This window comes from Melanerpes formicivorus, unplaced genomic scaffold, assembly GCF_026170545.1.
Source record: "Melanerpes formicivorus ecotype bairdi unplaced genomic scaffold, bMelFor1.0.p_v2 SCAF_246, whole genome shotgun sequence".
Taxonomy (NCBI): Eukaryota; Metazoa; Chordata; class Aves; order Piciformes; family Picidae; genus Melanerpes; species Melanerpes formicivorus.
Genome location: NW_027142598.1, coordinates 209,907 through 230,226, shown reverse-complemented (window position 1 = coordinate 230,226; position 20,320 = coordinate 209,907). Strand labels below are relative to the sequence as shown.

Below are 20,320 nucleotides of genomic sequence, written 5' to 3'. Positions count from 1 at the left end.
GTGTGAATGTGCGTGCGTGTCCGCGGGCAGGGAGATGCCACTGAAGCTGCTGCAACCGGCCCGGGGTGCGGGGCGGCGCGGGGGCTGCGCGGCTGCGGCGGCGAGCCCGAGCTGTGCCTCGGGGGACCTGCGGGAGGCAGGAATCGCTGCGGGGAGGGGTGGGGGGTGGGTGGGGGGAGCAGGGTGTTGGGAGGAGATTCGCGCACACACACACACACAGCCCCGCACACGCACACCCCACATCCCCACAAGCGCGGTCCGCCCGCTGGCTCCTGCCCCCGCCGCCGCCGCCCGAGCGAACTTTTCCTGCCCCGGTGCCCCCGGGCAGGCCGGGACCAGCTCTCGCCTTCGGCCCGGGCACGGAGCTGCGCGGTCGATGCCGCCTCCTCCGCGCAGTGCCGAGGCTCTCTGAGGCTGCCATGCCTTTCCCCTTTCCCTTCTTCAGACATCTTCTCGCCTGGGTGTAAAGTCCGGGTTTGTCTCTCCCCTCCCCGTTCCTCTCTTCCTGACGATCGCACTCGAGCCTCATCTTCACTTGCTGAAGGAAAATCAGTTTTCAACAGGTTTAATTACAATTAATCAGTCAAGTTACTTAATATTAATTGACTTATAATTAAAGGCAGAAAGTTACCTTGGAATCAGGAGAAAGGATGTTACCTGGGCTCGTTTTAAGGATCCATATGGCTCTACAGCAATGACATTAACATAATTGTTTCAATACAAGAAGGAAGAGCTTGATCAAAGGGCTGCGTTCCTGCTGCTTCAGGGGACACAATCTGGGCAAGCTCTTTTCTCCTGTAAATGTGCTGACCTTTGTAAGGAATCCCATTTGAGTTTGACGCTGGTTTTGCTTGCTGGAAGGCCAGTTGATTTCGGCTCTAACAACTCTGATATTAAAAAGCCACCAGCATGCAATGGAAACATATCTTATGGCAGTTATCAATATCAAAGGGAATGTGATTAGGTGTTCTGTAAATGTGAAATGAAGAGGATGATTTTTTCCCCTCCCCAGCATGAATTGTTGTAGGAAATATTTCTTTCCAGCACAGGCATCCACAGTGGCAATATTTCCATTTCTCCATAGCCTTAGTGGGCTCAGGCAGTGCTGGTAAATTCACAGAGATAATTGAGGTCTGAAACCATCAGTGCCCAAACCAACTTTTTCGTACTTCCTGCAGACCTAAGGGTCCTTTTAGGCTGGTTTATTTTTTCCAGCAGCAGTGTGTTTGATGCCTCTACAGAGCATTGCTGCTGGTGACAGAGCAGCACTGGGATCCTTGGGACCTTTTCTCCTACTTGTTTCCTGTTTTCCATTGGCTTAGTTGAAACAAAGGACACTTATGAAATGGCATGTCTGTTACTGCAGGCACCTGACAAGTGAGAGACTCGTGGATGATAGAAATGAACGTTTAAAACTAGATCCCATGATTCAGGGCCCTGAGTTTCGAAGCTCCTGATTTCCATTGGCTGCGCTGAGACTTGTGTGGGCTCAGCAGCTGTAACACGCAGCCCACTGCTGCAGCTTTGGAACTGCAGAGTGGGAGCCAAAAGCTGAGTAGCCATGTTTGAAAGTGCTGGTTGGGTGTTTGGTTTGTTGTGGGCTTGTTTGGGTTTAGTTCTTTATTTTCATTATTGTTTCTCTTTCTGTTTTTCCCTTCCTTCTTCATTCCTGGTGCACACTGCTGGGTTAAAGAGGAGCACTTCTTAGTTCCTTTTGATAAGTGACACTGCTTGTCTTAGACTGCAGCTACAGACTGCAGCGACCTTCCACAACCAATGCTGCAGTAAATCATTAGAGGGTCTTTAGGTGCATATAAAGAGATCCCATTTATTCTGCATACTTCATGTGAATCATATGCAGACTGTGGGAAGAAAAAGGAGCCTGAGGATAATCATACTGAGTGTGCTGGGAAGCATCAGTGGTGCCAGTGGTGCCATCCTTGCCCTCAGGGCTTGGCTTCCATCTTGGTTTGTGTCTCTGTGTCTCTATCCCATGGCATTGTTCTTCTTCCCATCCCAGCTGGGTTAGTTTCTTCCCCAGCCCATCAGCCTCTCTCCCTTCTTCCCTTTCTCTTCCCTTAAGAAAGGCAGAGGGGTTCATGGAGAGCCTCTGGCACTCCTCTGGTGCCCAGCCCTGCCCTGCCCCTCAGTATGGGATCACTAACCCCACAGCAGCCTAATCACCAAAGGGCAGGTGACACTTTCTAGGACCCTCTGAGCCAATGCTGTGGATTAAGCCAAATGTTATCAGTTTCCATCTAACAACTTCACAGAGGACCTCTGTGGCTTCATCCTCCTGGCACCTTCCCTTCTGAAAGACAAAACTTAATTCAAACCAGGACCTTGTGGCTGGGCACCTCCTTTGTCAGAGGCAGCTGTAGCAGCAAGAAGCACTTCAGACACCAGAACTGCCAACCCTTGCAGTTTTGCATGAGACTCAGTGGATTTAGAACTCCTTAAGCTTCATCCCCTGAACCCTTCTGATTGCAGAAAGTTGCAGATATCATTTAAAAGATGTCATAAAAAAAGGAAGTCAGTTCTGAGCCTTGTGTTCAAAAGCCTCAGTTCTAGGAGGTAAAGGACAATAGTCCCAAATGTAATTAAATCACAGAATCAATAAGGTTGGAAAAGACCTCAGAGATCACCAAGTCCAACCTATCACCCAACACCTCCTGACAACTAAACCATGGCTCCAAGTGCCACATCCAATCCCCTCTTGAACACCTCCAGGGATGGGGACTCCACCACCTCCCTGGGCAGCACATCCCAGTGGCCAATCTCTCTGCCTGGGAAGAACTTTCTCCTCACCTCCAGCCTAAACCTCCCCTGGCACAGCCTGAGACTGTGTCCTCTTGTTCTGGTGCTGGCTGCCTGGGAGAAGAGACCAACCACCACCTGGCTCCAACCTCCCTTCAGGGAGTTGGAGAGAGCAAGAAGGTCTCCCCTGAGCCTCCTCTTCTCCAGGCTAAGCAACCCCAGCTCCCTCAGCCTCTCCTCACAGGGCTGTGCTCCAGACCCCTCCCCAGCTTTGTTGCCCTCCTCTGGACATGTTCAAGTGTCTCAAAGTCCTTCTGAAATTGAGGGGCCCAGAACTGGACACAGGACTTGAGGTTCAACTTCCCCAGCCCTTAGCACTGGAGAAGTGACTCACAGCTTGGGATGGTGGAGGGGCATCAGCCTGGTGACCACACCTATTGGATCACTGAATCACAGAATCAACCAGGTTGGAAAAGACCTCAGAGATCATCAAGTCCAACCTATGAGCTAATACCTAACACCTCCTGACAACTGAACCATGGCTCCAAGTGCCACATCCAAGCCTTTTCTGAACACCTCCAGGGATGGGGACTCCACCACCTCCCTGGGCAGCACATCCCAGTGGCCAATCTCTCTCTCTGGGAAGAACTTTCTCCTCACCTCCAGCCTAAACCTCCCCTGGCACAGCTTGAGACTGTGTCCTCTTGTTCTGGTGCTGGCTGCCTGGGTCAGACTTTGCCCTCGCAAGGATTAATGCTGTGTGTACCAACTGCATCAATGAAACCAGGAGGATCCTGGCATCACAGAGTGGTAGTGGTTGGAAGGGACCACCAGAGATCATCCACTCCAAGCTCCTTGCCAGAGCAGGGGCACCCAGGGCAGGTCACTCACAAATACATCCAGGTGAGGCTTGAAAGTCTCCAGAGGAAACTTCTCAACCTCTCTGGGCAGCCTGCTCCAGCACCCTCACACCAAAGAAGTTTCTCTTCATGTTGAGGTGGAAGATCAACCTCCAGTCTGCCAACCTCCAATCTGACAGCCCCCAGCCTGACATCCTCCAGCCTGCCAACCTCCAACCTGACATCCTCCAGCCTGCCAACCTCCAGCCTCCAGCCTGACAGCCTCCAGCCTCCAGCCTGACAACCTCCAGCCTCCAGCCTGACAACTTCCAGCCTGACTTCTGCAGCAGGTCTGCTGTGTGTCTGCACAGACACATGCAAGGCCACCTTGGGAACCTTTGTGCCTGCCCATGACCACCTCTGGGCCCTACAGAAGTCCTCAGAGGTAGGCTCAGGACATGCTGACCCTGCCTAGGGTCAGGGGATGCAGCAACCTTGTGGCCCTGCTGCCCTACAGGGTGGCTCCCTCCCAGTGGAACGCTGCTTAGGGAGCTGCAGAAGCCCCCCAGGCCACAGCAGCAGCAGCAGGACACAGTGACAGACTCAACCCTTCCCTACTCCTCAGCTCCACTTCAGAGATCTGGATTAGTGTAGGAATTCAGCAGAGGCTGTGCTGAAGCTGCACCTGCCCAAGAGATGGCAATGTCTCACTGTCAGACACAGCCTCTGCAAGGCAAAGAGCTTTGCATGAGGGAAAGCTTTTGTCTAAAGCTTATTAACCCATCCTGAACGCTGCAGGCAGGCTCTGTTTCCATCCTGTGCAATCCACTCAGCTGAAACTACCCAAGTCAAGAAGCATCTCCTGAGATAAAAGGCTGAGAGAGCCCCACAGCAGCAAATTTCCTGCAGCAGTTTTGTCCTGCTCCCCTGGGCCACAATGTCACACAACCACAGAGCTGTTTGGGTTGGAAAAGGCCTCTAAGATCACCCAGTCCAGTCAGCAACCCAACCCCACCATGGCCACCAAACCCTGTCCCCAAGTGCCGTGGCCACACAGCTTCCTTGAACACCTCCAGGGCTGGGGACTCCACCACCACCCTGGGCAGCCTGTGCCAGTCCCTGACCACTCTTGCAGCACAGACATTGTTCCTCATCCCCAACCTAAGCCTCCCCTGGCACACTTCCAGGCCATTTCCTCTTGTCTTATCACCTGATAGCAGAGAGAAGAAACCAACCTCCCCCCGGCTCCAGCCTCCTTTCCTGCAGACACACAGTGACACGGAGTCTTTGCAGGTCATCTTACATCAGGGAGTGCTGCAGCACCCTCTGCGCATCAGGCAGTGGAAAACTCAACTTCCCTTTCACCCAACTTCCTCTTTGCTCTGGCAAATATGTGCTTGGCAGGTTCCAGCAGGGATCACAGTGGTGTGCAGAGACCTGGGCAGGCTGAGAGCTGGGCACAGAGGAACCTAAGGAGGGTCAAGAAGGATGAGAGCAGAGTCCTGCAGCTGGGCAGGAAGAATCAACTGCAGCAGCACAGGCTGGGAGGGGGATCTGCTGGAGAGCAGCCCCAAGGAGAAGGAGCTGGGAGTGCTGGTGGGCAGCAAGCTCTGCATGGCACAGCAATGTGCCCTGGGGGCCAAGAAGGCCAAGGGGGTCCTGGGCTGCATCCAGAGGAGTGTGGCCAGCACAGCCAGGGAGGTTCTCCTCCCCCTCTGCTCTGCCCTGCTGAGACCTCACCTGCAATATTGCATCCAGCTCTGGGCTGCCCAGCTCAGGAGGGACAGGGATCTGCTGGAGAGAGTCTGAGGGAGGGCTGCAAGGCTGCTGAAGGGACTGCAGCACTGCCTGGGGAGGAGAGGCTGAGAGCCCTGGGGGTGGTTAGTCTGGAGAGGAGAAGGCTGAGAGGGATCTGATCAATGTCTATCCATAGCTGAGGGTCAGGAAGGAAGGGACAGGGACAGGCTCTGCTCAGTTGTGCCCTGGGATAGGACAAGAGGCAATGGATGGAAACTGCAGCACAGGAGGTTCCACCTCAACATGAGGAGGAACTTCCTCACTGTGAGGGTCCCAGAGGCCTGGAGCAGGCTGCCCAGAGAGGCTGTGGAGTCTCCTTCTGTGGAGCCTTCCCAGCCCTGTCTGGATGTGTTCCTGTGTGACCTGTGCTGGGTTCTCTGCTCCTGCTCTGGCAGAGGGCTTGGACTGGCAGATCTCCAGAGGTCACTTCCAACCCCTAGCATCCTGTGAGCTTGTGATCCTCGGCCCCTCACCCAGCAGCAGAGGCAGGGAATGTATCTCCCAGAGAAAGGGAATATAAGATAATCCCCAGCATCACTTTGAATTATAAAAGAGTGCAGACATTAGAGCTCCTGACTAGGGCAGGAGCAGAGTAACTTCCTTCCTTTCCATCTCTCACTGCAGGCCTTGAAAGGGGAGAAAGAGCCAAAGGTGCTGCGGTGGGAAGGATTTCTCTGTGCAAGGTGACAGAGCCTGGGCTGCACCCAAAGGCAGTGCCAAGCCCTGCCACCTGCCAGCCCTGCTGAGGAAATCATAGAATCATACAATCAGTGAGGTTGGAAAATACCTTTGAGATCAAGTCCAACCTGTCACCCAACACCTCCTGACAACTAACCCAAGGCTCCAAGTGCCACATCCAATCCCTGCTTGAACACCTCCAGGGATGGGGACTCCACCACCTCCCTGGGCAGCACATCCCAATGGGCAATCTCTCTCTCTGGGAAGAACTTTCTCCTCACCTCCAGCCTAAACCTCCCCTGGCACAGCTTGAGACTGTGTCCTCTTGTTCTGGTGCTGGGTGCCTGGGAGAAGAGACCAACCCCCACCTGGCTACAACCTCCCTTCAGGGAGTTGGAGAGAGCAAGAAGGTCTCCCCTGAGCCTCCTCTTCTCCAGGCTAAGCAACCCCAGCTCCCTCAGCCTCTCCTCACAGGGCTGTGCTCAAGGCCTCTCCCCAGCCTTGTTGCCCTTCTCTGGACACCTTCAAGTCTCTCAATGTCCTTCTTAACCTGAGGAGCCCAGAACTGGACACAGGACTCAAGGTGTGGCCTCAGCAGTGCTGAGCACAGGGCACAAGGACTTCCCTGCTCCTGCTGGCCCCACTGTTCCTGATGCAGGCCAGGATGCCCTTGGCCTTCTTGGCCACCTGGGCACACTGCTGGCTCATGTTCAGGCAGCTGTCAATCAGCACCCCCAGGTCCCTCTCTGTTTGGCAGCTCTCAGCCACTCTGACCCCAGCCTGTAGCTCTGCATGGGGTTGCTGTGGCCAAAGTGCAGCCCCTGGCACTTGGACTTGTTGAATGCCATCCTGTTGGCCTCTGCCCATCTGTCCAGCCTGGCAAGGCCCCTCTGCAGAGCCCTTCTGTCCTCTAACTGACCAACATCTGCCCCCAGCTTGGTGTCAGCTGCAAATGTGCTGATGCCTGACTCAATGCCCTCATCCAGATCATCAATGAAGATGTTAAAGAGGATGGGGCCCAGCACTGACCCCTGGGGGACGCCACTGGTGCCTGGCTGCCAGCTGGCTGTGGCACCATTCACCACCACCCTCTCTCCCTTCAGCTTTGAGTTTGCTACCAGGAGGGCAGTCACTCTAGAGGGAATCCTTCCTCTCTCTACAGTGTTCACATCGTTAGCGTTACCAAGGTGCTGGGGAAGGGATTCCCCACCGGATCCCCGAGCCCAAACAAATGAGAACGAAGTTTATTAACCTTTGGGGCAGGGAAATTATGATGAATAAAATGAATTAATTCCTTCTATCATCCTGCCTCTCAACCCTGAGGAGCCTTATCTTCTGAATTGGATGCAGAGGAAGGCTTCCCCAGCTCCTCTGGGGGCAGCTGGAGCTCAGCGCCGGTGACAACAGCGCTGAGGAGAAGCTGCACCTCGCGGCTGCTGCCCTCCAGCACAGTGTGAGCTGGCTCTGCCTCTGGCTCCAGCACCTGCCCAGAGAAGAGGGAAGAGTCACTGAGCAGAGCCCAGAGAGCCAGGCTGAGCAGGCAGCCTCCAGCAGCAGCCACACCCAGGGGCCACCAAGGCCATCCCCAGGCCTCAGCCCCCAGAGAGGGCAGCAGGAGAGCCTACTGCTGGAGGCTGGGGGTCACCTGCTGGCCAAAGCCACCAGCGCTGCAAACACAGCCCTGGGGACTGCCCCTGGCTCCCAGGGCCTGACCTTGCTTTTCCTGGCCCCTAGAAAGCCAGCAGCCTCTCCTGCAGGAGTCAGTTTCCCTCCTGCAGCTCTGGGGCTGGAGCAGCCCAAGAAGGAGCAGCTCCAGCAGCTCCTTTTCCTTCCTGTCCTAGCAGCAAGGATTTCCCAGAGAGAAGTCTCCTGTGGGGCATCAGCCACGCTGCTGGGGGCTGGGAAAGGGCACTGGGGGCTGGGAACCAACTCCTTTGGGAAGTCTCTGAGTGCTGTCCCTCTGCTGGGCAAGAAGCTTTGGGGCCCAGGTCTGACAATGGCTCAGCAGCTGGGGCAGAGGCAGCAGCCAAGAGCAGTGTGTTGGACAAGCAGGAAAGGCAGAGCAGGAGCTGCTGCTGAGATCCCCCCAGCAGAGAGCCCACAGCCAACAGCAGAGGAGGGTTGGGTTGGGAAAGACCTGGATGCCTGTGGAGGCCAAGCATCAGCCCTCTTCTCCAGAGGCCTGGCCAGCTCTGCTGCCCTGCTTGGTGCAGACAAGGCTCAGAGCTCAGCCCCAAGGGGCCAGGGAGCTGCTCAGCACACACAGCAGAGTGCTGCTGCTGCTGCTCTGCACCCCAAAGCAAGCAGCAGGGGCTTGAACTCCTTGGGAGTGCAAAGGCACTGAACCAGAGAGAGAGATCTGCCCTCCAGGGAATGGAGATCTGCTCAGTGCTGACCAACAGCTCAAGTGGAGGGCAGGGGGTGGGAGGCAAGGGGCTGGGGCCAGACTCTGCTCAGTGGTGCCCAGGGACAGACAAGGGGCAATGGGCACAAACTGGCACCCAGGAGGAGAAGAGGCTTTGGGGTGAGGGTGCTGGAGGCCTGGAGCAGGCTGCCCAGAGGGGTTGTGCAATCTCCTTCTCTGCACAGCTCCCCACCCCCCTGGCCCCTGTGCTGCTGGGCAAGCTGCTGGGGGTGCCCTGCTTGAGCAGGGGCTTGGACTGGCTGAGCTCCAGAGGGCCCTTCCAAGCTGCAGCAGGCTGGGCAAATGTGTTCAAAACTGTGAGCTCCCATCCAACACAGGCTGCAACACTTCAGCTCTTGGCTTAGGCTTTGCCTGTGGCCAAAGCCTCTCTTGTCAGAGACTTCCCCACCTTGGCTGAGCCCTCAGAGCCCCCAGCAGCCTCCTCCCCTCTCACACACTCTGCTGCTTCCCCTCAGGGATGGAGTCACTGCCAGGAGGAAGAGCAGCTCTTGGCCAGCAGAGAGGGAGATCTGCTGCCAGCAGCAGCTCCTCTTGGGGCAGCTCAGGGAGCTTTGGCTGCTGTGCTTCTCACCTTCTTCTTGAGAGGCCAGCTGGCACCTGGGGCCCTGGTGGTATCCACCCACTTGAGGGTGCCCAGGCGGTCATCCCAGTCAGGGACCTCCTCTGGGGGCAGCTGGAAGCAGATCTTGGACAGGAGACACCTCACAGGGTGCCTCTGGAAGGTGACCTCCACTGCTGACTGCAAGGTGACTGTAACATCTTTGGCACAGCCAGCATGCAGGTGCCCCACCTAGGGAGAAGCAGAGAGCCAAGACCAACCTGGGATCACTGCCAAGGCCAGGCAGGCTGTGGGTGTGGGGAGCAGCAGTGCCAGGAGCAGCTCTGTGAGGAGAGGCTGAAAGCCCTGGGGCTGTTGAGCCTGGAGAAGAGCAGCCCCAGAGAGGTTCTCTCAAAGCTTAGCAAGAGCTAAAGGGGAGGGCACAAGAGGCTGGGGCCAGGCTCTGCTCAGTGGTGCCCAGGGACAGGACAAGGAGCAGTGGGCACAGACTGGACCCCAGGAGGTTCCATGTGAAGAGGAGGAGAAAGTTGTTTGGTGTGAGGGTGCTGGAGGCCTGGAGCAGGCTGCCCAGAGAGGTTGTGGAGTCTGCTGGTGTGGAGAGCTTCCAACCCCCCTGGGCACTGTGCTGCTGGGCAAGCTGCTGTGGGTGCCCTGCTGGAGCAGGGGCTTGGACTGATGATGCCCAGAGGTCCCTTCCAACCCCTCCATGCTGGGACTGTGTGAAACTGCATCTGACTGAGTATTCATCTGGGCTTTGCTAGGGAGGAACAGCACCACAGGATGCCACCTCCCACAGCATGGAGCCTCTTCTGGCCCCAGCAAACCAGGGAGGGCATCTCCTGGGTGGCACTGAAAGGAGCTCTCACTGCTCCCTGGTGGCTCCCCAGTAGCTCCTGGGAAGCTGCCAGGCAGGGGCTGGGCAGCAGGGGGGCAGAGACAGCCAGGCAGGGGCTGGGCAGCAGGGGGACAGAGACAGCCAGGCAGGGGGTGAGCAGCAGGGGGACAGAGACAGCCAGGCAGGGGGTGGGCAGCAGGGGGGCAGAGACAGCCAGGCAGGGGCTGGGCAGCAGGGGGGCAGAGACAGCCAGGCAGGGGCTGGGCAGCAGGGGGGCAGAGACAGCCAGGCAGGGGGTGGGCAGCAGGGGGGCAGAGACAGCCAGGCTCACCTGGGGGCAGAAGTGGAAGGGGGCCTCAGGCAGCCACTGGAAGCGCAGGGCCTGCTCCCTGCTGCGGTTGGTGAGGCTGAAGGTCACGGAGCAGGGGGTGCCCAGGGCACAGGCCCCAAACTGGTTGTGGTGCCCTGGGGCAGCTGTTGGCAAGGAGAGAGAAAGGTCTCAGTGTGCAGGCAGACCCAGCTGCCCCCTTACACCACAGACACTCAGGGCTCTGCCTTCTCCAAGCCTTCCTTCCTCTGGCACCTGCAGCCCAGGACGTGGCTGGGCCTGGGCTGTGAGCTCAGGGGGCAGCTCCTGGGCAGACTTTCACCCTCTGCACCCCCAAGGCCTTCTCTGCAGGGCTGCTCTGGGCCCAGCATGGAGCCCTGAGGGACACCCCTCGTCCCCAGTCTCCATCTGGACATTGCTGATCACTGCCCTCTGGCTGTGAGCAATTCCTTAGCCAGCAGCAGTCCACCCCCAGAGGACACAGAGGATCAGCTGTGCTCTGCACAGCACCCCGGGGGCTGGCAGGCCTCCTTGCAGAGGTCCTCAGCCCAAAGCTGCTCTCTGGGAGCCCTCCCTGCTGGCCTGCAAGCTCCTGCCTGGGCAGGCCAGCTTCCCTGGGGCTGCCAAACAAGGCTGCTCTGCAGGCTCCAGCAGGGGACAGCAGCTGGCTGCTAAATCTGGGCCAGCCCTGCGCCGGCACAGCCTGAGCCCAGCCCTGGAGATTCCTGTGCCCTGCTCCGGCCTGGCAGCCTCTCCTCTTACCCTCCAGGCTGTCCTCCTCCAGGCTGCTCTCAGGGAGGTTCTCCTCCTCCCTGTCTGCCACCAGCCCCTGGATGTTGTCCAGGCTGAAGTCCTCCTGGCAGCCTGCCCCCAGCAGCCTGATGGTGCTGGCCCCAGCAGGGTTGTCCAGCACTGCCAGCTGCAGCTTCCCTTCCAGGCGTTGGGGCAGGCTGGCTCTGAAGAGCACCTCCAGTTCTGCTGCCTGCCCACACTGCAGGAGCAGGGAAGCAGTGTGGAGCTTCCTCTCTGCACAGAGATGGACAGCAGGGACAGGTGAGGCACTGCAAACATTGCCATGCTGCACAAGAGGGAGCCCAGCTTCAAGCCCAGCTGCCTCTAGGCACAGCCTGCCTCACCAATGCTCCCAGACCTTCCTCCCAGGCTCACAAGGCTGGGACCCCAGCAGCAATCTTCCTGCTGCTTGCCCTCAGCTCAGCTCAGCACTCAGCTCTGGCTCAAGCTGCAGCCAGCCAGCTCCTGCCTTCAGCAGAGCTGACCCAGAGAGTGCCTTGGGCTTTGGCTGGCTGGCTGTGGGCTCAGGGGCTGCCTCCTGCCAGGCTGGGGACTCCCCACCTGCAGCAGCAGAGAGCTCAGATGCTCCACTGAGGTGCTGACAGCCCCCCAGGACTCAAGCCCCCATGTCCAGAGGAAGAGAAACACTTCCCAGAGCTTGCCAGAAGGAAAGCTGCAACCCTGCAGAGAGTCCCTCTGCAAGAGCCCAGAGAGCCCCAGGACACAGCCCAGGGCCAGCAGCTGGTTGCTGCTTGGCCAAGCCAGCAGCAGGAGAGGAATTCTCCCTGGGGGGGTGAGCACATCTCATGCTCCAGGACTTCACCTTCTCCAGCAGAGTCCTCCATGCCCACAGCCTGGTAGAGGCACTTGGTGCTGGGCCTGGCTTTCAAGAAGAAAGCTCCCTCCTCATCCAGCAGGTCCAGCAGCACCTGGGAAAAGAGCAGGAGCACACTGGGGTGGGCACAGCATGGCCCAGGGCCTGAGCCCACGCTGCTGCTGTCCCACCACAGGGAGCCCAGGGTGCTGCCCCCCTTCCAACACAGCTCTGAGCACAAGGCTGGAGTGAAACCAGACCAAAGCCAAGGCTCCACAGCCCCTGGGAGCTGATGGAAACAGCAGCAGGCAGGACAGGAGGGGCCAAAGTGAGGAGCACAAGGGGACTAAGCCACAAGTGAGGCTCAGCAGAGCCTGGTAAAGCAGGAGCAGAGCCAAGCCAGCGCCAGCAGGACAGGAGGATGACCTCCAGCCCAGCCAAAAGGGGAGAAGGGAGCCTGGGGAAGCCCTGCCCCTCCAAAGCCTCTCTCAGAGGAACTCCCTTCCTGGCAAGCAGAAGGCAGCCAGGGGCTTCCAGCAGACTTTCTGAGGCCCCTTCCCAGGCTGTTCCCTGAGGCAGGGAGCAAGGAAGCAGCACAAGCACCAGGGCTGGCTCAGGAGCGGCAAGGCCAGCAGCAGCCGAGGCCAAGGAGAGGAGGACACAAGGGAAGGGCTGAGGGCACCTTCCTGGAGGCAGCTGCTGGCAACAGGCCTCTGCCCACTGCTTTGCCACAGCAGAGGCTCAGGAGGTCGTCCTCCTGCCACAGAGGGGCTCTGAGCACAAGCCAAGGCTTTCCTTTGGGCTCCAAGGGCACCTGCAGAGCCGTGGGGCACCTGCCCACCCCCCCGGCTGCGCTGGGCCCTCTCCTCCCCAGCAGCAGCCTTGTTCCCCGAGCAGAGTTCCCTCAGCAGCTGCTCACCTGGGCAGGGACAGGGCCAGAGTTCTGCAGGACCAGGGGCAGCTTCTCCCAGGCCCCCAGGGGCAGCTTCCTGAAGAGCAGCAGGGGGTTCCCTCTCCTGTCCCTCCGCGCCGGGCGCAGGACCCTCACCTCCGGCACCTTCCCCTCGCCGCTGACCTCGAAGCTCAGGCTCTGTGCTCTGCCTGCTGCAGGGCTGCAGGAGAGGGGCAGCAGAGCCATTGCTCACTTGGCAAGCAGGGAGGCCAGGGCCAGCTGCTGCCCTTGCCCTGCCTGGGGCTCCTGGCCCCCAGGACACAGCTCCCCCTGGCTCCTCTCCTCCCGCAGCAGGAGCGGAGCGGCAGGAAGTGGCCAAGCCAGAGGCACAACTCAGTGACCCCAGCAGGGAGCTGATCTCCAAGGAGCTGCTCCTCAGGGCAGCAAGCTGCTGGACCTGGCCCCAGCTCAGCCACTCAAGGGCTGGGCCAGGGCAGGGCAGGCCCAGGCCACACAGGGGGCCCAGGGCAGAGGAGCTGAGCTCTGTCAGAGGGGAGCCAATGGCTCCTTCAGCACCAGAGCTCTTCGTGCCCCCCAGGAGATCCAGCAGATCACCTCCTCAGCACAGCAGCAAGGAGGCAGCAAGGGCAGCTGCCTCGGGGCACAGAGCCACTGCAGCCAATCCTTTGTCCTTGGCAACCTCCAGCTCAGCTGGAGCTGCACAGCTCCACTGCTGCCCGAGTCCCCCACCCCCTGCTGGCTCCTCGGGCTCACAGAAGCCTGCAATGCTTTGCCTTGGAAGGGACTTTGGAAGCTCATCCAGCCCAAGCCCCTGCAGGCAGCAGGGACAGCTGCAGCTCCAGCAGCTTGCTGAGAGCCACAACCAACCTGAGCTGCAGTGGTGCTGAGCAGGGGGCAGCTCCCACCTCTCTGGGCAGCCTGGGTCAATGTCCCACTGCCCTCACAGTCCCTGCTGCAGGCTGCAGCAGGACATTGCCTTCCCTGCTCTGCTGGAGCTCAGAGCCACAGCTGCTGATTTCCCTGCAGCATCCCTGTGGGCAGCAGAGGCTGAGAGCCCTGGGGCTGCTGAGCCTGGAGAAGAGCAGCCCCAGAGGGGATCTTGAGTGGGAGGCTGCTGGAGCCCTGCAGCAGGCTGCCCAGAGAGCTTGGGGAGTCTCCTCTGCAGAGAGTCCAACCCCCCCTGCACCCTGGGGTCCTGGGCAAGCTGCTGTGGGGGCCCTGCTCAGGCAGGGGGGTTGGGCTGGCTGAGCCCCACAGGTCCCTTCCAAACCCCTCCCTGCTGGGGTGCTAAGCACTCTGCCCAAGGCCACTCCAGGAGCCAGAAGCCATCAGGAAGCTCCCTCCCAAGCTCTCCTGAGGTGACTTACCTTCTCTGAGCATCAAGGCAGGCCTCAAAGGTGCACTGGTACCTCTGCACCTTCTGTGGGCTGAAGGTGACAGTGGCAAAGGCCTGGGAGCAGCTGGGCACACACAGCTGGGCAGGATCCACCTGGAACACCTGGCCAGGGCGGCTCTTCAGCTTGGGGGAGCCCAGAGAAGGGTGTTAGGAGGAAACTTTTCTCCATGTGCTGCTGTCTCACCCATACAAAGATCATGAGGAACAGCCCCAGACAGTGTGGCCCCCTTCTGGCTTCCCTAGACAGGCTCCATCTGTCTCAGGGCTGAATCCAAAGCAGTGCTGAGCCAGGGGGCTGCCAGCAAGCCCAGGAGTGCAAAGCTTGCTTTGAGCACTGGGCAGAGCCCCAGCACAGATGGGAGGTGGGGACTGCATGGAGAACCCTGCAAAGACCCTGCCCCTGGCCTCTAAAGAGAAGGGGCAAAGAGCAGGGAGCCTCAGGCAATCAGAGAATGGCTTGGCTTGGAAGAGGCCTTTAGGATCCTCAAGCCAAGCCAGAAGCCAGCACTGCCAGCTCCCCACCAAACCATGGCCCTCAGCACCACAGCTCCACAGCTTTGAAACCCCCCTGCAGATGCCTTGGGCAGCCTGGGCCAGGCCTTGAGAAGCCTCCAGGGGAGGAAATTGCTCCTCGTGTCCAACCTAACCCTCCCCTGGCACAACCTGAGGCCATGGCCTCTTGTCCCAGCACTTGCTCCCTGGGAGAAGAGGCTGAGCCCCCCCCAAAAGGCTCTGCTGGGAGCCCTGGCTCAAAGTTGAGGGCAAGCTCCTCCTCTCTCTGTGCTTCCAGGAGAGGCTCACAAGGCCCCAGCTCTCCCCCCAAGCACCCAGGGGCCTTGAGCTAAAGCCTTGCCTGGGACACGCTGAATGCAGCCCAGCTGTCAGCTGAGCTGGCCTAGCCTGGGCAAGAGGAAGCCATGAGGCTGGGGAAGAGGGCAGCTGTCAGGCAGGCTGCAGAGTGCCCAAGGCCTCCTGTCCCTACCTTCCTGGGGCTGGCTTTGATGGAGAGCAGCACATCACAGGGGACTCTGTTCCTGTTGCAGATGCTGAAGCGCGCCGTGGCCCGCTGCCCCACCAGCACGTCAGGGAAGAGGAACTTCCTCTGGTCGGTGAGGAACACTCCCTGCTGCTCCTGCCCTCTCTGCAGGCCTGGGCAGAGGTTGCTGCTGCTGCAGATCTGGTGCCCCTCAAAGATGGCCTCGATGTCATCGACCACGAAGGCTGCGAGCGGAGCAGAGCAGAGGGAGGGCTGAGCAAGGAGAAGCTTCCTGCTGAGCTGCCCCTGGGGCCCCCTGGGGGCCTCTCCCGCCCTTGGAGAAGCCCTTTCTGCCCAGGCAGCTGCCAAAGCCAGCCCTGGCTAGGGGAGCTGCCTGTCAGGAGGGAGCTCAGGCACCCTGAGCACCAAAGGCTTTCTTCTGCTCCTTCCATGCAGCCCTCCCAGCCTCTCCCACTGCTGGAGCTGACAAGAACCTGCGAGGAGGCTGAGAGGGGAGCTCGGGCTCAGGCTGGCTGCTCTCTGCCAGGACTGAGGTTGGGTGCTGAGCAGCAGCAGCCTGGCCCCAGGCAGCTGTGGGCAGCACCTACCTGGAAGGCAGGACTCGGCCAGCAGGGTGTAGGGGATGCCAAGAGGGTTGTCCCTGGGGTCCCTGTGGCTGATGTCGATGAGCAGCTGCTCCTGGCACGGCCCTGGCGGCCCCGCGGCGCAATCCACTCTCACCAGCTGCTGCTCCCCAGCAAGGATGCAGCCAAAGGCAGGGGACACAGTGAACATGCCCAGGGTGAGGCCAGCCTGCAGAGAGAGAGCCAGCAGAGGCTGATGGCCAACAGCCTCCCCCTCAGCCTCCCAGCAAGGAGGACTCCAGGCCTCGGCCTGCAGCTGGGCCCAGGGCAGGCAGGGAGGACTCCGTGGCCCAGAGCACAGCCCAGGAGGGGAGAAAGAAGCCAAGCAGAGGTGCAGGCCCAGCATGCAGAGCGTGTCCCACGCCATGGGGACAAGCCCCCAGCCTGGGCACAGTGTGGAGGAGCCTGTGCTGGGCAGCAGCAGCCACTCACCTGCCTGCAGCTCAGCCTGGCTGCAGCAGAGGTTCCCTCCAAGCTCTGCCTCCGCTGGGCCTGGGAGGACTTCCTTTGGGGTGCACCAGAGGGGAGAGCAGAGAACATCCCTCAGGCTGAGCTCCTCCTGCCCCCCTGCAAAGCCAAAGCTTCCTCCCCCTGCAGGAAAGTCCTCCTGCTCTTCATGCCCCCTGCACCACCTGTGCCTGCAGCTGATGGACAGATGGGCTCCAGCCCCAGGGCCAGGAGGATCCCCAGGAGGATCCTGGGGCCTCTTTCTACACCCTGCTCACAAGCCAGTTGCACAGGCAGGCAATAAGCCAGGGCTCACAGGAGATGGACTTGCTTGGCTGGAAGGGACCTTGCAGATCATCCAGTCCAGCCCTGAGCCCAGCACTACCAGGGCACCACTGTTCCATGGCCCTCAGCAGCAGCTTTGAAAGCCCTCCAGGGACAGGGACAGGGACTCCACCACTGGCCTGGGCAGCCTGGGCCAGGCCTTGACAACCTTCCAGGGGAAGAAGTTCTTCCTCATGGCCACCCTAACCCTCCCCTGGCACAACCTGAGGCCTTTTCCTCTTCTCCTGTCGCTTGGGAGAAATCACCAAGCCCCACCTGGCTCCAAGCTCCCTGCAGGGAGTTGCAGAGAGCCAGAAGGGCTCCCCTGAGCCTCCTCTTCTCCAGGCTGAAGCCCTCCCCCAGCTCCCTCAGCTGCTCCTCACAGCCCATGTGCTCCAGGCCCCTCAGCAGCCCTCTTGCCCTGCTCTGGCCACACTCCAGCCCCTCAATGGCCTGGGAGCCAGGAAGCCAAAGCCGAGGCCAGGAGGCACAGCGCAGCCTGGTTGTGTGTCCTGCCTGCCACAGCCCAGCCCTGCTGTGGGGCCCCCTCCAGCAGGAAGGCTGCTGCAGGCCTTCTCTCACCCTTTCTCTGTGGGCTCAGCTGCCCCCTGCTCTGCTCTGCAGATGAGGAACTGGAAGGGCAGGAGGCCTGTGTTGTGCAGCAGGAAGCTGCAGGCTCTCCTGGTGCCGCTGGCCATGGCCCCGCAGTCGAGCAGCGCCGCAGGGCTGATGCTGTACTGGCTGAGCACAGCTCTGGCTGAGAGCCTCACTGGGATGCTGGCCATGGGCTCCCCTCCTGCACGCAGGCTGGGCTCCAGCACCTGCAAGCAGAGAGCGGCCTCTGTCCTGGCAGCACAGCCCAGCCGCCCAGCAACTCCTGCCCTGCTTTGGAGGCCTCCTCCAGAGCTGCATTTCCAGCCTCTGCCCAGCCTGGAAGGCCTTGGAAGAGTCATTGCTCAACCTCCCTGCAGGCCCTCAGCAGCTGCTCAGCTGAGCAGCACCACAGCAGCTGCTCCAGAGCCCCAGACAGCCTGCCCTGCAACGCTCCCAGGGATGGGGCAGCTACCCCCTCTCTGCCCAGCCTGGGCCAGGCTCTCTCCCCGCTCAGTGTCAAACATTTCCTCCTCCTCCTCCTCTCCAGCCTCAATCTCCCTCTTCTACTTCCAAAGCATCAGCCCTGGGCAAAAGTCTGGCCCCAGCTTTCTTCCTGGCCCCTCCAGGCCCTGGCAGGGAGGAAGGAGCACAGCTGCTTTCTGAAAGCCTTTGCTGTGCACAGAGGAGAGAAGAGTCCCCAGCTGAAGCTCTCCTTCCAGCAGAGCCATGTCCTCCTGCCCCCCTCAGCCCGGCTGTGCTCACCCTGCCCGCCCCAGGCAGCTCACCTGGCACAGCAGCACGGCTTTGTCCTCAATGCTGAGCTCCCTCTGAGGGTGGAAGAGCAGCTGGACAGCGACAGGGCGCTCAGAGAGAGGCAGCAGGCCCTGCTGGGGCTGCACAGTGAAGTGGGAGGCCAGGTCCTGGGTGCTGGGGCCTGCGGGACGCAGCCTGAACCTGGGCAGGGAAGGAAGGAGGAAGGGAGGAGAAGATCTCTGCAGTGAGCAGCCCAGGGGCCAGCAGCACAGCCAGCACTGGGCATGGCACCAGTGACAAGCAACAAAAGGCAAGAGGCCAGCCCCAGCTCCTGGCAGAGCCAGGCAGTGCTGAGTGCTGCCAGCTGCCCTCCACCCCCAGGCTTTTCATCCTGCTCTAAAGAGTCTCCTGAAGAGAAAGGACTTGGCCCTGGAAGGAGGGCAACAGAGCTCAGCAGGGACTGGCCTCGACTTCAGGGGCACAGAACCCTGGAACCCAGCATGGAGGGGTTGGAAGGGACCTCTGGGCATCATCAGTCCAAGCCCCTGCTCCAGCAGGGCACCCACAGCAGCTTGCCCAGCAGCACAGTGCCCAGGGGGGGTTGGAAGCTCTCCACACCAGCAGACTCCACAACCTCTCTGGGCAGCCTGCTCCAGGCCTCCAGCACCCTCACACCAAACAACTTTCTCCTCCTCTTCACATGCAACCTCCTGGGCTCCACTTTGTGCCCACTGCCCCTTCTCCTGTCCCTGGGGGCACCACTGAGCAGAGCCTGGCCCCAGCCTCTTGCCCCCCACAGCTCCTTTGTCTCTTGCTGAGCATTGCTCAGCTCCCCTCTGGGGCTGCTCTTCTCCAGGCTCTCAGCCCCAGGGCTCTCAGCCTTTGCTCCTCACAGAGCTGCTCCAGGCCCCTCAGCATCTCTCTAGTCTCTGCTGGACTCTCCCCAGCAGTTCCCAGTCTCTCCTGAACTGGGGAGCCCAGAGCTGGAGCCAGGACTCCAGATGTGCTCTCCCTAGGGCAGAGGAAAGGCAGAGGAGAATGTCCCCTGACCTGCTGGCCACACTCTTCTTCCTGCACCACAGAGCCCAGGGGCTGGGTCTCTCCTTCTGCTGCCTGCTGAGCTGTGAGCAACTGGGCTGTGGCTGGAGCCTGGAGCTCAGGACAGTGCCAGTGCCCACCCCCAGCAGGGCAACAGCCTCCAGCCATGCAGAGCAGCAGACTGCAGGCCTGGGCAGGTGGTGGCCCCAGGCACTCCCAGAGCAGGCAGCTGGACCAACCTGTATGCAAGCTTGCACTGCCCTTGGTTCCTCAGGGTCAGCACTTGCTTGGCACTCCCCAGGACGTTCAGGACTCCAAAGTCCAGGCAGCCCTCTGCACCTGCAGGACACCCCCAGAGCGAGGGAGGGAATGGGGAGGAGACAAACATTTGGAGATCTCAGCTGGGACCAAGCCCTGCTCAGCAACTTGCCAGCCTTGCAACTTTGCCCTGGCTCCTTTGCTGCCCTTTCTCTTCTTCTTGAGAGAGGAGCTGCAGGGCTTGGCAGCCAAGGAGCTCAGCCTCCACCTCCCTGCTTCCAAGCACAGATCCAACCACTTGATGTGCTGTGCTGAGCCCTCAGCAGCTGCCAGCTGCTTCTGCACACCCCTGCTGCTCCAAAGCCCCCACATCAAACCAACAGGAAGGGGCACACTTCAAGGGCCAGAGATGAGAGAGGCAAAGCTCTGTGTGGCCTGACAGGGCTTTACTCCACACAGCTGGCAAGAGGCCTGTGTCATGGATCCGTGCCAGGCTTGCACTGCTGTCCCCTCCCATCCCCTCCCCTCCCCTCTCCACTCCCATCCCCACTCCCATCCCATCCCCTCCCATCCCCTCCCCTCCCCACTCCCATCCCTCCCATCCCCACTCCCCTCCCCTCCCATCTCCACTCCCCTCCCCTCCCCTCCCATCCCCTCCCCTCCCATCCCATCCCCTCCCATCCCCACTCCCATCCCCTCCCATCTCCACTCCCCTCCCCTCCCCTCCCATCCCATCCCCTCCCATCCCATCCCCACTCCCCTCCCATCCCATCCCATCCCCTCCCATCCCCAATCCCATCCCCTCCCCTCCTCACTCCCATCCCCTCCCCTCCCCTCCTCACTCCCATCCCCTCCCCTCCTCACTCCCATTCCCTCCCATCCCCACTCCCATCCCCTCCCCTCCTCACTCCCATCCCCTCCCATCCCCACTCCCCTCCCCTCCCCCCTTGCCAAGGCCATGCAATCCATCTGAACTCCTCTGCTCTGGGGCCAGCCACTGACCTTCAGGCAGGGTGATGTTCAGAGCAACTTCGTAGGCCTCGGCCAGGACCTGGATGTTCTCCACCTGCACCACACCCTGGACATTTTCTGCATCTGAAACCTGAGGCACCAAGAAACAAACCCTGCTGGAGTCCTTCTCCTCAGTGTTTCT

The 20,320-nt window shown here is 60.2% G+C and overlaps 1 protein-coding gene across 1 annotated transcript in view; it reads right to left on the bottom strand.

Annotated features, from left to right (window-relative positions):
* Positions 1-7,145: 7,145 nt before the first annotated feature.
* LOC137458466 (hydrocephalus-inducing protein homolog) overlaps positions 7,146-20,320 on the bottom strand; it is a 37,763-nt gene continuing 24,588 nt past the window's right edge. Inside the window, exons 22-35 of the mRNA XM_068169939.1 lie at positions 20,170-20,269; positions 19,149-19,248; positions 17,904-18,072; positions 17,107-17,345; positions 16,186-16,258; positions 15,718-15,922; positions 15,116-15,354; positions 14,105-14,256; positions 12,744-12,936; positions 11,834-11,939; positions 10,981-11,244; positions 10,222-10,364; positions 9,068-9,286; positions 7,146-7,554 (exon numbers count right to left, since the gene is read on the bottom strand). Coding sequence (XP_068026040.1) covers positions 7,384-7,554; positions 9,068-9,286; positions 10,222-10,364; positions 10,981-11,244; positions 11,834-11,939; positions 12,744-12,936; positions 14,105-14,256; positions 15,116-15,354; positions 15,718-15,922; positions 16,186-16,258; positions 17,107-17,345; positions 17,904-18,072; positions 19,149-19,248; positions 20,170-20,269 — 2,373 coding nt within the window. The 3' untranslated portion in view covers positions 7,146-7,383. The remainder of the gene's footprint in view (positions 7,555-9,067; positions 9,287-10,221; positions 10,365-10,980; positions 11,245-11,833; positions 11,940-12,743; positions 12,937-14,104; positions 14,257-15,115; positions 15,355-15,717; positions 15,923-16,185; positions 16,259-17,106; positions 17,346-17,903; positions 18,073-19,148; positions 19,249-20,169; positions 20,270-20,320) is intronic.